Source organism: Homarus americanus, unplaced genomic scaffold, assembly GCF_018991925.1.
Source record: "Homarus americanus isolate GMGI-L3 unplaced genomic scaffold, GMGI_Hamer_2.0 scaffold25467, whole genome shotgun sequence".
Taxonomy (NCBI): Eukaryota; Metazoa; Arthropoda; class Malacostraca; order Decapoda; family Nephropidae; genus Homarus; species Homarus americanus.
In genome coordinates this window covers 7,327,059-7,343,485 of record NW_024732867.1, presented here as the reverse complement: position 1 = coordinate 7,343,485, position 16,427 = coordinate 7,327,059, and the positions used below count along the sequence as shown (strand labels likewise).

Here is a 16,427-nt window from a genome sequence, read left to right as displayed (position 1 = left end):
TATAGATATATACAGAACAATAAATGTTATAACGAAAAAGTTTTTTAAGAGGTGTGCCTGTACATTCATGTTTTGTTATACACCGATGGCAAATTCTTGCACTACATTTTGTAACTTGCAATAAAAAGATTTGCATTCTGAGCCTTGAGTACAATTCAGTACTTAGATGAGGATCTTGTCTGTTTTTAAGAACCTGAACATAGACTTAGACACTCTGATTTGGATAAGGTGAACATAACAGAGACAATGGGACTAGAATCCAGAACAACTTAAGACTCTTCATTTGAAGGCACACATTCTCTCTCACTGCTGTACAGTAATTTACCAAGAGAGCTACTGACCTACTGCCGTGTAAAACTATATTCTTTCAAACAGTATTCCAACACACCAAAAATATACAATTCTAAATTATCATGCCATTGATTAGTTCCCAACTATAGAGGCTTAATAACAGAAATATGTAAGAAAAACATCACACACACATTAAGTGAGATTGCTATTCCAAAGATCAGAAAATAGCAGTTTACTATTTTTCTTTGTAAATACTTTAATGTAATATAGAGATTGACAGCATAAAAAGAAATTAAGGAAGATAATTAAAAGTAGTACATTAATCTGTCTTGGTTGTCTAAATTAACAATATAAGTGACATACAGGAACTCTCCCCCTCCCATTAATAGAGGTTCTCTCTTCAGCCACACACTGGGCCTATACTTAAACATGTCTCAATTCTTTCTTCTTCTTCTTCTTCTTCTTCTGTTATGTTTCAATCTTGGTAATCAACATATTTAAGCTTCTGTTTCCTATCTTTTGAAATATCAAGCTTTTCTTATTGTAATTCCTGAGGCAGCCTTATTTCTTTCTTATATATGTTACACAGAGGCCAGGGCCTTCATCGATCAATGACTGTAACTGACGCCCCCTTTTAAAAAATGCCTCATGGCCAGTGTTGTAACCCTCCTCCATTTACTCAGATGTGCCCACTTCACAAATTTTCAGGTATAGTTATAGAGCTAGAGTTAAAACTATAAAACAGAGAATATATTAACCCTTAAGCCCCAGGTTAGGGTGCCCCCCCACCCGGGGGTAAATCGAGAAATATCAACTTTTCCCAAAATAATTTCTAACCCTTTTAAATGATAAAACATAAAAAAGAAGCAAGAACAACTATATATTGACCCTGTAGCAACTTTCCTGGCAGCAAGGGGGGAGGGAGGGAGATGAGGGGACAGCTTGTTATGAGGGCGAGCCTAGTGGTCACCTACGCACAAAATAATAATAATTCCACAAATAAGTACATTTATAACATAATCATAGCATTATTTTCCAGTAATACTACACTACAATACAACTACACTACTTTTAGCAATATTACTTTGGTATAACATGATAAATGGACAAACAATGAAAAGAAACGAACAAAAGTAGGTAATTACGTTCAGGAAGCTTCCCTCCGGCCGAGTGTGTGACGTGACAGGTTAAATAGTCACACTGAAACCTCATAACCCGCGCTGGGCATTTAAACAGTGGTGGGAAAAGGTGCTCATTCTGGAACATCACCCGGGGCGTCTTGATACGTCACCAGGGGCATAAGGGTTAAAAACTCCAAAATTTGGCTACATCCTATGACTGATGATGAAGAAACCACTGATACAATTAGAACAATTAAATTTTTGGACCTTAGCAAACACCTCTGGTAATATTTATGTAATATGACAGAAGCCAACATACTGTAGTGATGTACAGTATATGTTTGAAAAATAAATGTTCTATATACAGGTTTTATATATATGTACTGTGTGAGCAGACTCGAAAATGAAATGTTACTGATTTTCAACAAATTTTAAATATACATTCTTGACAATATATACATACTGTATACATAAACATATATAACTTCAGCAGCCAAACACTGCCATCAGAAATAGTTGACCCAACATTTTAAGTATAGTACTGTGTCACCCAACTGTACACTACTGTTGTATTTAAGCTGTAAATAAGTGACATTTAAACACCCAAGAGCTGGAATACATTGACAGGTTGCAGACACAAAATTGTCATAAATGATGGGATCTAATATACTGATGTTGAAATAAAAGATACAAACTGGAACAACATAAAGCTTTAACATTTAAAACAATAAAAATTCAGCTGTGTAGATTACTATCCTCATACTATCTTCAATCTTTCACTATACAGTACAGTACTGTATATACAACTCCCTGGGGAACCTTACAATACTTGATATAGCACCACTGATGGTCAAGCCAACCTGTATATAAGCCACAACAGACTTTTATATATTTTCTGAATGCATGCTACAGCACCCGAGGTGAAATTACAGAACTACCGGGAATCATCTAGTCTTTTATCATAGGGTGCTAAATCATAATACATCAGAAGTTGAGTTTATACTATCAACATTGGTAAAAATGAACCATTCATTTCATTAATACAGCCAATTTGTATAGGGCCATCTCCTAAAATTATAATTAATCACTCTGTTGTCAAATATTAATAACTCTTTATAGTTGTTGAAATCAATCAATCTCTCTTTAAGGCAGACTTAATTTCTTTGAGAAGCATTGAAGATATAACCATTTTTTCACAGTTGACAGAAATGGTAGATTCTTGTTCATCTTGTGGGAGGGAGAGGGACACCAGTACCAGCGCCTTCCCTGATGCAGTCTGGCCACCAAACCTGTCAATCAAAGTTATATAAATAAAAAAGTTAATTAGAATGATCAGTCACTTGCTGCCTTTAAAAGAAAATCCTTAAAAACAAAAGTAAATAATTAATAGAAAGAAAAAAAAACAACACTTACTTTACAATGTCATTACTGGAACACTGAACTTGGAGAAGATTAGCAGTTTCATAAACCCGGTTGACGAGGCTCTTGATATCCTTGTTGCCGCTGGAGAGACTCACCACACCGCACTGTTCATTCATCCCTCGCAGTTTAATCTACAACATTGAGATCATTAGTGGAGGGAGGGAGGGAGAGAGAGAGACCTGAAATACATTTTATGGCTGAAGGGAAGAGAAAAGTGAGCTAAAATATAACTCTATCAGTCTATCTTCTGGCACATCCTACTGTGTCCACGAAGCTAACAGTACACTGTGAAAAAGAGGCATTATACTGTCATCAGACCAGTGTAACTTGCTGCATAAACAGCCATTCACTCTAACTGAGTCTAGGTTTATGAAGGAAGCCTTGATACACCTGTACTTCAAAAAGCCAATGAACCAAAGGAAAAAATAGGAAAAACCACAGATATGGTTTATTTAACTCAGTCCTCAGCCATGAAATTATAACTTCATTCTACTTCCTCACTACCAAGGCATCTCATACACCATGTTGGACCACTATGTACCTGTGAGCACCTGTATTTCTACATTTAATAAAGGATGTAACATGTTTTGTGCATTTTTCACAACCTTGGAAACCTTTGGGACCAAAATCGAAGTTTGGGGGATTTTTCCGGTTTCCTGAAGGTCATCCCTGTTATCCCAGACCTACCAGGAAACTACTTCAATATTTGCTTCCACAAACTCACACAAACCAAACTGAATGTTTGTTTTAATTCTTAAATAAAGAGAAAATCCTTGTATGCCTTATATGCAAACACAACATCATTGATGCAACCAAAGGAGTATTTGCAACATTCAAGATTTTCTACCTGTGACAATGGTGCAGCTGATATGCAAGAGAGACAGGGAGGATAAGCCAACAATAAGGGAGTTTTGGAAGGGTTACACAACTAAAAAGGTTGTGAACAATGTCTTTTGCCACATGGAGGAAGCTGTGGCCTTAGTGTACATGATTTTGGTGGCTTTACCAATGTATCTAATGTTCAGCAGCAGACTGGCAGGGAAGGCTGGGCTCAAACAAGAGGACCTTGATAATGTGGTGGAGCTGCTGGAGTATCAAAAGGGAAAGTCTGCATAACAAGGATAGAGTGACAAGAAGAGGCTGAAAATTCCACACCAACCTCAAAGCAATTTATGGCCAAAAGATTAGCAAAAATTTGAAGAGAAGCAGAAGTAATAATGAAGGAAGACATGAATTCTGGTAGTGTACTGGAAGATAGAGTGTGTTGCTACAGAGAATTATATGAGAGGAGGAAGAAGAGAGCTGCCTGAACTTCTCTTCATGCCTCCTTCAAGTCTTGTACTTCATTTACTTCCTCCCAGGGACCTCCTTCAACTAGTAAACAAACTTCAGAAGCTCAGTAACCAATCATAGGCAAGCATGAAACTCGTTCACCAACTTCAAACAAAGATGCAAAGAGTCCTGCCTCTGACACAGTAAACCCCCCCCACTATGATCACTACTTTATTTTTTATTGTTTTAATGTATTTATGGTGAGTATTCATTAAATCAACTATTTAGTTATTTCCTGTACTGATTATTGATATGTTATTTGTATTAGTTTATGCTGTGTCATTGAGTGTCAGTCCCAAGGCTGTATCTTCCATAGCTTTCATAATGTAGCTAAATTTTTGCATTACACATGACTTCCTCAGAACACATCCCTTTCATCTACAAAAGACTACTGTACCTCTAGATAGGACAGATGGATGATTCTGTTTTTATACATCCAAGATATGAGTTTAAATTATAAGATTAAATAAAACAACACTTACCTGATTTAAATTGAAATCACCTTCATTCATTGCTAAAGGCATCAGCAGTTCTCCAATTGGCGCTGTGATATTAATGCTGAATGTTCGGCCGCCTACTACCAGGTCAAACATTGCTGGTTGAGTGGTGTCATTGAAGTCTACACCAATGGTTCCATTCAGGGTGGTGTCAGGGCTTAAGACAGCAATACCAGCAAATTCATGGAGAGCCATTCCTGGCGCAAGCTTCTTACTTCCAACACTAATATCACGAATTTCTTCACTTCCGTTATTTGTGAATGAGAGTTCAACCGACGTCATACGGGGGGAATAGAGATGCGGAGAGCGCGTAAACCGGCAGGCCACGGCCAGACCTCCGCCACTAATTCTATTCAGCAACTCCTGAGTAACTGTGGGTACAAACTTGGCAGAAGCAGGTTGAATTGAAGCTCCAGGAGGAAGTGGCTGAGATGGTTGGGATGATGGTGAGGGTGTCAACAGACCACCGAGGGAAGGAGTGAGCAGTGGGGTGTCCATGGCAGGAGGTGTGTCGTCCAGATCCAGGAGGAGGTCTAAATTACTACGATTACCTCTTCCTTGTGGCACTGAATTTCTTTGCTCCCTGTCACTTTTCTTCTTTTTCTTTACGTCTTCGTCAGAATCTTCGGAGTTTTCTGCTTCCTCATCGCTCGACGACTCGCTCCCCGATGATGATGAGGAGGAGGAAGAGTCCGTATCTTCACTGCCCGATGACTGTGAAACGCCGTGTTTTTCGGGACGTTTCTTACTACTGCCACCGCTCACTTTCCTCTTGAACCTCGGCTCCTCTTCTTCCTCCTCCTCACTGTCTGATTCATTATCTTCATCACTGCTGCTCTCTGAACTGTCACTGTCACTGCTATCACTATCACTGTCACTATCACTGCTACTGTCACTTGCATCATCTTCACTCTCATCCTCAGGGGAACTTTCATCAGAATAAAATGACTTCATCTTCTGTGGTTTGCTCTTCTTCGGGTGTGAAGGTTTATGGTGGTTCTCGGGGGTGAATGATGCAGGAAGCTCCACGTAACGTACAGTAGGGTCAGGTGCCTCTTCGGGGAAAGGAGGTAAGTCTTGATAACCAGTGGCTCGTGCATTGATGAGATGGGATAGAGTGCTGAGCTGGAACTGGTCGCGATCTGAAAGTAAGAATTATGCTGCGTAAAGAAGAACTGAACAATGAAGCGAATAAAACAATATAAGTAACTACCAAATTTAAATGGAACTGAATGGAAGTTAAAATATGGCGCAGTCTTTCCCTGGTCCAGTGGAAAAGATATCAAAATTATTCAAAGGCTTGCCATATTGGATCATACTTATGTTGCCATTATTATTGCTCCATTTCCAAATTAATGGTGCTGGACAGGTCAATTTCAGCATCTTTTTGCCCTCATGGTCGCCATAGAGAATACCCAATATCTATGGAGCATTTATTCTCAGTAGTCCCTAAATTTAACCCAAAGAAACTAATTTTATATAATGTCAATATGACTGTGTAAACAAGTCACTGGGAATATATCCTCAAGAGATATAAACAGGTGTAGTGTAACTCTATGGGTCAACAACATGCTCCAAGAATCCAAGGCAAGAATCTATTATAATATTTTTAATTAACCCAAACAGAAATTACATCATTCAGTCAATGTACAGCAGATATCAAAGAGAAAACACATTTGACATGAAGTGATGAACGGAGAGCAACAAAACTGTAATACTGACACAAACTTAAAATTCAGGGAATAAAATGAATACTGATATTGTAAATACCTTTGAAACTAGACTGTTGGACTGGTGGTGGCTTGGTGGCTAGGAATATTTTCTTAGCATGTTTTGCAAGCTTATTATCCTCGTGACCTTGAGATGGGAAAACCAAAGCTCGTGTGAGACGTGCACGATCTCGTATGTCGTAGTTTGTGTCGTACTTCGCCAGATTATACACGTACTGGCAGAGAAGGCGAGTTTGCTTGGGGTTGGTTAAGTAGAGTTTTGTTGCTAAAGTCAAGATCTGCAGCTTCACAATGTCATCCTGTAAAGACACAGTAGTTAATGTATTACTAAGTTCTTGAAATTCCTAAATGTTTTGAAGGACAACTTTATAACAAGTTCCTACAGTGTCAATGTTAGTCTGAATGGAGCTAAATTAAGGATTATACATAGCAATTATGAGTTTCCCATCATCATCTTACCCTTTGTCTTTTCATTTTACAGAGATATTAAAGACTTATTATGTCTGTCACTTAAAGCAAATCACAAAGAACTTGAATAGTAGTAAAGAAAATAGTAATTATCTTCTGTTATATAACTGGGTGAAGCAAAGGTTATGCCACATGTATAACAGTACAGTAATACATCACTCCCAAGTCACCTCGGATATAAAAGTTTTGGCCATTTTACGAAGTACATCTGGAGCAATCTTAGGAACTTTGTCACAATATTCCCCAAGCAGCCACAGAATACTGGCCCTAGCCATGGGGATCTTTATATTGTCCATCAAGCGGGCCATGTGGCTGATTATATCCTTGTGCCCCACCGTCTCACTCTGCAGAAGCTTACGGATGACAACGACGCTCTCGCCCACAACAGATTCTGTGAGTAGAGTAATAACCATATACAGTACAGCCTGCCACAACAAATGTAAAGAAATCGATATTCACATTATAATGAAGAGAACAAATGGTTGCACTAAATGATAGCAGGAACAGTTTGAACTCGTACCACACACACACCATAATGCCGTACTTAATGAGTAACCAGTTGACAGGACTTGGGTGTAATGACCTCAGTGTTTTAGAGTATGAAAATCCAATAAGTGAAATTCTCTTCAATCTTCCTGAATGAGAAACTACCAATGTGTCTGTATGGAGCCCCACCAAGGAAGGTACACATTAGTTACCAGATATATTTTAATTTAATATACTGTACACTTTGTTCTTTTATTATTATACAGGCCCTGAGAGGCTGCTCCATCATCGAATGCAGAATGTGTAACATATATTCATACAGGTGTAGTACATAAGATTGTAGTGTACATATGTAAAGTTTATATAAAACACTGTAAATGATTAACAGTACAGTACTGTTCCTATATACACATGTAATAATGAGTGGAACAGTTCAGTTCATTATATGTATATAAATAAAATAAAATAAATAAAAAATAAATCCTTCTAACAAGCCTAAACAAATACATCCTGCTCTGGAGTACCCACAGGCGAGGATCCTCCGCTGGTACAGTAATAGGGCAAGATCTAAGTCAAATCTTTTCCATGATCTTACAAATAGAAGAGGTAAACTGTTTTAAGTATTGTGGTAGTACTGTAGTGACTTACCATCGCGGTTTGATAAGAGGGAGACCAGACCACTGAGACATGTATCAGTCACCTCTCTGATGTTGGAGGCACACCTGAAGATGAAAGTATAAACATTTAACGTATACATGTTACTCCATCTAGAATACAAATGTCAACTCTTGATGGCAGAGTCTGTCTTAACTTCCACTATGGTCAACAACTTACCATTAAAACCTCCTGATGGTCTGATTCAAAAGAAAATTATTTGTTCTACAGTACAGTATTAACTTTTATATTTACATACGTGATGAAACTGAACTATATTTTGACTTGTACGGCAACCTCTGCTAAATGTTATGTACAGTGTATATTTTATTTCTTCATACTGCACAGGGAAACATGTGTATACAGGTTTATCTCAGACACATAAGCAAGTTCACACACACCAAATGCAATGGACTGTACAAAGAGACTTGAGCAGCAGTTTCTTATTTTCTTCTCTTTTCATTAATCTTGTAGTAAGAAGTTTAATAACACCAAAAGCAGCTGGGAACACAAAGAATTTCCCCAAAGTAATACCAATTTATTTATTGAAGTATTTCCAATAAACAGAAAAATTGAACTGTGACTCCTTGAAAGTGTCTCGTCTATGGTTTCTTGAGATACAGACCAATACTATTAAGCAGACCCAAAGCTGACACTGCCACCATCATTCCTATTGTGTCTTGTTTTCTGCATTTTTTTATCCCTGATGAGATATAAACTAAGCAGCTCCATAACAAGGAAGCTTTTTATTTCTGTATACAGTATGAAGTCTGACTTTATATATATAATTCAAGCAATACTTCTAGAACAGACAAGGGTTTAAAGAAAGTATTATTTACGCCTTATCTTGAGCTTAGCATCATTTCGTCTCCTTAAATGCTACGACAAGAACTATCCTAATCATTACTATTAACAACAGAGAAACAAGGAGCATATATATTCTAGGCGTTTCTGTAATGATATCCATGATAGAGTCAAGGGTTGGGCGGGCTCTATCGGGAGACTTCACTATGAACTACACGGTCACTCACCTGTAACATACACAGAGCCAGTAACTTTATCATAATTATACAATGCACTTCACTACTACAACATACTGCAGGGTCACCAGAACCAAGAGCAAATGCAAACTCTCCTTTCATTTATTGACATCCTTTCACTTTACCTCTTGTGACATTCCCTTAAACATTTACATTACATTCAAAGCAAATTACTTAAGACATGTGTGAGATGCTGTAAAATATTTGTCATGTGATATACTGTATTACTGTACGGAGATGGACAAAAGTTCACCCCCCACGATGAAACCGAGTCACGGGAATGAGTCTCTGAACCCTGACTGTCATCTGGTGTGCTGTTTTATCTCGTTTCAGGTCAATGCCGCTTCAGTGTGGGAGGGAGGGAGCGAACTTTAGACCCTGGCTGTAAACTGAAGGAATAACACAAACTTACCTCCCAATAGCCTGGATGGTTGCAGCCACAAATTCCTTATCTGAAGACCCTATGTATGTCTGGAACTCCCGCAGGATGACAGAAATATTGGTGTCCGTGGCTAAGTTGGTCAGTACCTATAAAGTGATAAACAATACTGTATTCCCCCCCAAACATCACACCTCCTCAACACTTCTATGTAAACCTAACAAGCTTTGCACATCCCTGGGGGCAACTTTTGTTAGAGCTTGGCTGATAAAACATTAAATTAGTTCCCAAAAATTTACAGGTTCACCCCTCTTTATTTTATAGATACAGGAACCTATTTACTGATAAACAACATTACTGTATATAACTAAAGATACATTCCTATGGGGTAAAATATGGACCAAACACACGATAAAGCTTACCGGTAAATGAAAATGAAGAAAAAGCGCACACACACACACGGATAAGTAACAATTTATACCAACCTCCAACTTGAGTGCTTTGATGTGCGTTGGGTCACTAGAACGTACAAAGAAGCTCTTCAGATAGGGCTCAAACATATCCTGTGTAAAAGTAGACAAAAAAAAAAAAAGCAACACAATTATTGACTAGAATTTAAAGAGAAGAATATCCTACATAATTTGACTGTTTCAAGTTTACTTTATACTTCAAGGCTTTTATAGTTTCTCATTCAACCATACACCAATAAAATGTTCCTTGCACTAACAAACAAATAAAATACCTGAATTGAATCATTATGAGGGATATTCATATAGACACAAATTACTCTAAATTTGTTCTTCTTTTTTTTTAAGCTACAAAAGTAAAAATACAGAAAGGAAAGGAGGGGCCAAGATGAACGATACAACAGAAGTAAGGAGATGGATGTTCAGAAAATAGCAGTGTATATGAATGTGGGGACAGCGTAGCATCAGGGGAATGTTGTGCTGCTGACAGGTGATGTTTGACCTGTGTGAAGCAACAGGGGTTAACATCATCATCATCATCATCATTGTTTCATGGCCATTTTCCAAGCTTTAGTGGGTTAGCCGTGATGACCTGATGGCAGCTCTATACGCCGTGTGGTTTCTTGCAGCCTCACTCATCTGGTTCTTTACTCTTGAGGTCATTTCTCACAACCTCTCCCCATGTCATTCTTGGCCTACACCTGGTTATCCTTCCCTTCACATTCAGACTTATATATCACTTGAACCAGTTAGTTTCATCCATTCTTTCCACATGCACAGATCATCTCAGTCTACCTCTGCACAAGACCTCACCAAATCTCTCAATACCCAGCCACGCTCTTAGCTCTGAACACGTTTCCTATCTTTCAGCGTCACATTACAAATATGTCTCACCATTCAGCTCGCTCAAGCCTGTGTATGTCATCCTCTGTAAACTGTCCCATGTTTCACAGCCATATAACATCACACTTCTCACGCCAGTTGCATCCATCTTTCCTTTGACACAGAGGGAAAGTCCTCTAGCCATCAATAAAGGCGGCAACTCCATAAATTCCTCCAGCCACTTCTGGCTCTTGCAACTGACATATAAAGCTTGGTTGTGGATAGGAAGTAACATAGCAGAATACTATGTTGGAGTAAGAGTGAATAAAGAGAATGTGCATGTGTATATGATATTTACTCCAAACACCCTGCATTAAAATGGGAAGAGCATTGAAAGAGTGAAAAGCAGAGAAACACGTAAAAAAATAAATAAATAAAGCAGAGCTGCTGTTGTAATATATTCATGTGAATGACGACAAAGTACAAAAACAAAAGAAAAGCTAAAAAAACTAATCAAATACTTAGAGGCTGCATGTATAAAAAAAATAAAAACCCTTACAATGTCTTAACTTTTCTACCTTGTGTACTAAACTAACTACAGTACCAATCTTGGGTGGGACACCAGTACAGTACAGTACAGTACAAAAGAACATACAGAAGTGCAGAGAAATATTACACAAATGACTTCAATATTTTTACCTTGTGTTGCATAAATTAAAAATATATATCTTTATGACAACAAGGAAGGGAACCTAAGTCTTATATACTCAACCAAAGTGAAAAATCCTGACTGTGATAATAACACCGTTTGTAATTATTTCCTGTGGATATAAATCACTGACTGCAAGAGACAATATGATAGCCTACAATATAATAGTCTACAATAGCCTACAATATAATAGTCTACAATAGCCTACAATATAATAGTCTACAATAGCCTACACAATATAATGAACAAGACATACTGTATAAATCAAAATATGTTACACCTTACAGTATCCTACATTACAGACATGGCAAAAAATCTATAAATACAGTAGCCGTACTTTTTTCATTTGCTGGATAGTAAATATTTACCACTAACTAATAAACTTCAATAATGCCGTTACCAAAATTATACAAATCAAATGGATTTTACGGCACTGATGTGAATTTACCTAAATAAAAGTAGCCACTGATGTAAAAGAACATTTCTGTGATCCTTATAACTGCAGGTCATGTGGTCCCCTGTCCTAATGGCTTCTACACTAACCTAGACATCAGGATATGGGTTCATACAGCCAATTACCAATATTATAACCGTTTCTATAAAATGAATGTTTATCTTTTACACAAGAACATCTAGGGTGTAAATCAAGTGAGTATTCTACAATACACTTGATTCATACACATATGTAGACCAATGAATTCTACCCTTTACTTTATCAGGGGATAATCCATACACAGTGAAGACCATTTCAAAAACACAGCATCAAAAACTCCACATTACAGTACTAAATTCTTGTGTGGTAGCTACTACAGAATCTCTGAAGATTTGACGTTAAAATTCCCTGACTCATGTCTGTGAGTGATGCAAACAAGAAAATGCCAAGCTGACATTCCTTCTGTCATTCCCAATATTTTCTGATTCAGGAATGTTCTACTTATAAAGCTGAAACTATTTTATTTTAATTTCCTAAATTAACTCTCAAAGTGAGAAAACTCTTTATGGCCACTGGTGCTCTGTACAGTACAGGTTTATATACCTGACCGTACAATTATTATGTCTTGCCTTTATTTCTGCAATAAAAAAATCTCTACTTCTAAGCAAATTAATAATGCACAATACAGTACTGTATACAGTATTCTTAATTACAATAGAACATCAGCCAATTGTTAGTTTATAAAATAATGTTGTTCATGTCAATCTCACTCATGGGGCCTCCTTACCATCACCAACGAACTACTGTACTTCAGAATGTGGCGGCCTTTACCTCTGCCACTCACTCACTCCCCTCTTGTAGTTCACCTCAAGCTGGTTACTCCCCTATGAGCCATGCCTCCCACTACTGCTGTCCAACACTGCAGCTCCATCAGGGTCTGTATTTGGATCTTTCACATGTGTGGGCCACGTGCCTGGCTTGACCAGTCGTTGCCAACATGTCTGCTCCTCCCTTAGACCTGGTCCCACATGCACTCCCTCCTAATGAACTCAGGGATGTCACCCCACACCCTGCTCCACTGAGCCTCCACAGACACTCCTATACCTCACAAATACACTAAAAGGTCTGACCTTCACTAGTATCAAAGTTTATGTGCCTCACTCCACCCCCACTGTGACCATCCTGCCATACCAGATACCTTCCTGACCAAATATCCCTCCTCCTAGTGGCCGACCTGACACCTGACATTATAAGGGAACTACCACACTGTCATAAACAGATGAACTGTACAGGACATCTTCCCCATATACATCTAGGTATTCTTCCTTCATCACATGTAACTTGCTAACAAAACTAATGGCCCCTCAGGCCATCATCTATGTCGAAGAAGGCAAGCATGAACTCTGCCCCATCCCTGCTGAGCTTCGCCTTACACAGAATGTAAGGAGGACGCCAAATAAACTAGCAACCCAAAAATGCAATACAATGATATCTCCATTAGCCGGAACAATTGGTGCACGGCACTTCAAGGAATGAGAGATTTCCAGTAACGAGACGACTCTCTCAAAGCCGGAAAATAACAAAATCCCTCATCCCCGGAATTTTTTGGGTAACGGAAAAACTTCCTCGGAAGTTCCAGAAATTGCGCATTACATCATCTCATGAACCTGAAAAGAAATGGTTCGTCCCCAGAATTTTACCAGGTATCGGATTTTTCCAGAATGATTTATTATTTCATCTCTCAAAGCCGGAAATATATCCCCCAACCCTAGAATTTTCCAGTTACCGGAAAAATTTTCTTGGAATTTTCAGAAAATGCGCCTGATTTTCATCTTTGAAACCAGGAAAAAAAAATCCCCTTCCTCAGGCACTGGGAAAATCTTCCCAGAATTTTCCTTTCAATGAGTCTCTCAGAAAATCGTTCCCAAAGTCAGAAATTTACGGAAAATTCCGGCTTTGGCAACAATTTTACGAGAAAATTTCAATTCCTGCTACTGAAGAGTTCCGGTTAAGAGTGATTCTGGCTAACGGAGATATTAAATTTTCTGATAACTAAATATGAATAAAAAAAAATCCAAGCACTGGTAAAAATAATACTGTATTTATGAAAAAGAAACACAATTAACATGTGTCAAGCAAATAAACATTTGCTAACCCATGTCATGGTGTCCCTATGAACATGTTTGTGGGTGAGAGTGACACTGTACTCTGTGTTGGCAGTTTTAGTTCACTGAAGCCCACACTAAAGCACTATGTCATCCATTAAAATCATCTTATTAGTAAAAACTCATAGAAAAGGCTATCATAGTCAAGCATAATGATCCTGTTCACATTTGCAAGTGGCCCCTATCTGCTGACGGCAATGCTTTAGCCAGCTAATAACTGATCTTTGTATCAGCTGGTGTGTCAGGTTCTCATCCATTATTTAAGAATGTACAAAAATAATCCTGTTGCATCCTCTCAGTCAGGATGAAATTATGATGACAGACTTCTTTACAAGTTAAACATTTAATGATGTACTGTTGTGAGACCATTGGCATGGGTCAGGGCTAAACAGGAAACACAACATAAGGGACAATGAAAACTGTGACCTGGCATCTGTGATCAAGACTTAGGGGTTTGGAAGAGACAACTGAGAATACAGCACAATTATTATTAGATTTTTTAAAGGTCTGTGTAGGTCAGGATCTGAACAAAGGTGAGGTACAGCAGTGGGGTGACGAAGCTGCAACACACACAGAAGCTGCACGATTGATGAGCAATGATGATGATGTGGTTGATGAGATGAGTAAGATGATGCTGCTAATGTGGTTGATGGGGAAGACACAAAGGATGATGATGAGGATCAGAACAATCTTTCAAATGATTTTCCAAACTCTCGGAAAATTTATGTAACAATTGTACGGTAATCAATGGAACGCGACGTGTAATACAGCTACACAATGTTAACAGCTTCGGTATACTGTGGCCGATGAGACGACAAGGTGTCAAATGACGAAGAGACAAACACTCTTGACCTTTCCAAACCCAATGTGAATGAGACAATCTGATACAAAATCCCTAAACAACATCACTATCTTCTTTGTGTTCCTTAAACCCTTCAACGTCTAAACAGGGCAACACACATACACGTTCTCACCATTTCCATCCTCCTATATAAAAAGTTAAATATATATAACCTGGGCAAAGTTGGGTCAAATGAGACACTGAATGAGTTCTGTATGAATGGTGTGAAAGGCTGTGGTATAAATCGGTGAATATAGCCAAAATATATGATCTGTGTACTTAATGTGGATGATACTTACCCATGACATTTTATAAATTGGCTCAACAAGCAACTAAGGGAAAAGCCAAATGTGTTGTGTTGTGCGGTACTGTTGAACCTTTGTACAGCCTAATAATTTCTTGCTCTTTTTTCCCGTACGAATTTCCACTAGAGCAGTAAGGATTATAATGAATCATTGTTCTAAGAGATATACCACTACATCCTCCTCTCTACAAATATACTAATCATTCACATAAGTTTGATGTATGGCTCCAGCTACTGACAGAACACCACAATATATGTACAGCAAAAGAGACGACCATTTATATACATCTCACGTAACAAACATTAAGTGAGGTGACAACTCAGACCAAGGGATGGCTCTCTCAAAGCTACTATCTTTAACCTTGACCCCTAAAAATGTTGCAGCACTAAGGAAGATCAGGGTGAACATATCTATAAACACTGTACAGAAGCTTGTGGTTTTGAGTTATGCTGCCAACATACAGTCAAAGACATATACCTAAATACAAACACAACTGACCCCCTGTGATCCAGTTGGTGTCAGTAATAACCAAGGTGAGGCTGACTTTATATTATACTGTCCAATTGATCTCCCACATAAACTTCAAACCCTCATAATAATAATGTCATACAATTTCACACAAATATTTCTTCATGGCCAAAAATCCTTTCCCTTAAAGGCACTCAAGTCCCCACTCCATAAAAGATAAATTGTCTATAATCCTTTCCATTTCACTTTACCCTGGAAATCATGCAGTTCTCTAACTCTCAAAAAACTGCCAACTGAAACATAAATGACTGTTTTTATATAAAACCCTTGTGATGTTAAAAGAAAATAAGCATTTTGCATCAAAAAGGCATAGAAAACAGCCAGCCAACCTTACCTAACTAATAACTGCACAAGGAAGGTGGGTAAGCAAGCATACCTGAAGCATCTGTAGTTGCAGAAACTAAGCCAGCAACAGAGAAGCACTCAAAGTCAACATGCACAAATGCAGGTGTGTGTGTGTGTTTATTTTTGTCCATGACCATATACGGGTACACACATAAACAGTATTCCCACACACATGTGTATCCTTGTTTAAGTATAAATGTATAAATAGGTGAACAAATGAATGAATTCACCTCTATATCAATGAATGTCTTAGAAATAATTAAGGACAGTATAGTATATATGAAATGTAAGCATTAGTGTGACTACTCCACATTATGTACATGAATGTTGTGTGTGTTTGTTTATGTCTGTGTTACTACATGCAAACAGTTGTACAGTCAACCCTCGCTTTA

The 16,427-nt window shown here is 38.1% G+C and overlaps 1 protein-coding gene across 5 annotated transcripts in view; it reads right to left on the bottom strand.

Moving 5' to 3' along the window:
• Window positions 1–522: 522 nt before the first annotated feature.
• LOC121869182 (AP-3 complex subunit beta-2-like) overlaps window positions 523–16,427 on the bottom strand; it is a 31,996-nt gene continuing 16,091 nt past the window's right edge. For all 5 annotated transcript variants that reach the window (XM_042370405.1, XM_042370404.1, XM_042370407.1 and 2 more), the window contains 8 exons: window positions 9,906–9,983; window positions 9,454–9,569; window positions 7,996–8,069; window positions 7,032–7,252; window positions 6,434–6,692; window positions 4,649–5,805; window positions 2,826–2,965; window positions 523–2,701 (listed from right to left, as the gene is read on the bottom strand). In XM_042370405.1, the coding sequence (XP_042226339.1) occupies window positions 2,545–2,701; window positions 2,826–2,965; window positions 4,649–5,805; window positions 6,434–6,692; window positions 7,032–7,252; window positions 7,996–8,069; window positions 9,454–9,569; window positions 9,906–9,983 (2,202 nt within the window). In that variant the 3' untranslated portion in view covers window positions 523–2,544. The remainder of the gene's footprint in view (window positions 2,702–2,825; window positions 2,966–4,648; window positions 5,806–6,433; window positions 6,693–7,031; window positions 7,253–7,995; window positions 8,070–9,453; window positions 9,570–9,905; window positions 9,984–16,427) is intronic.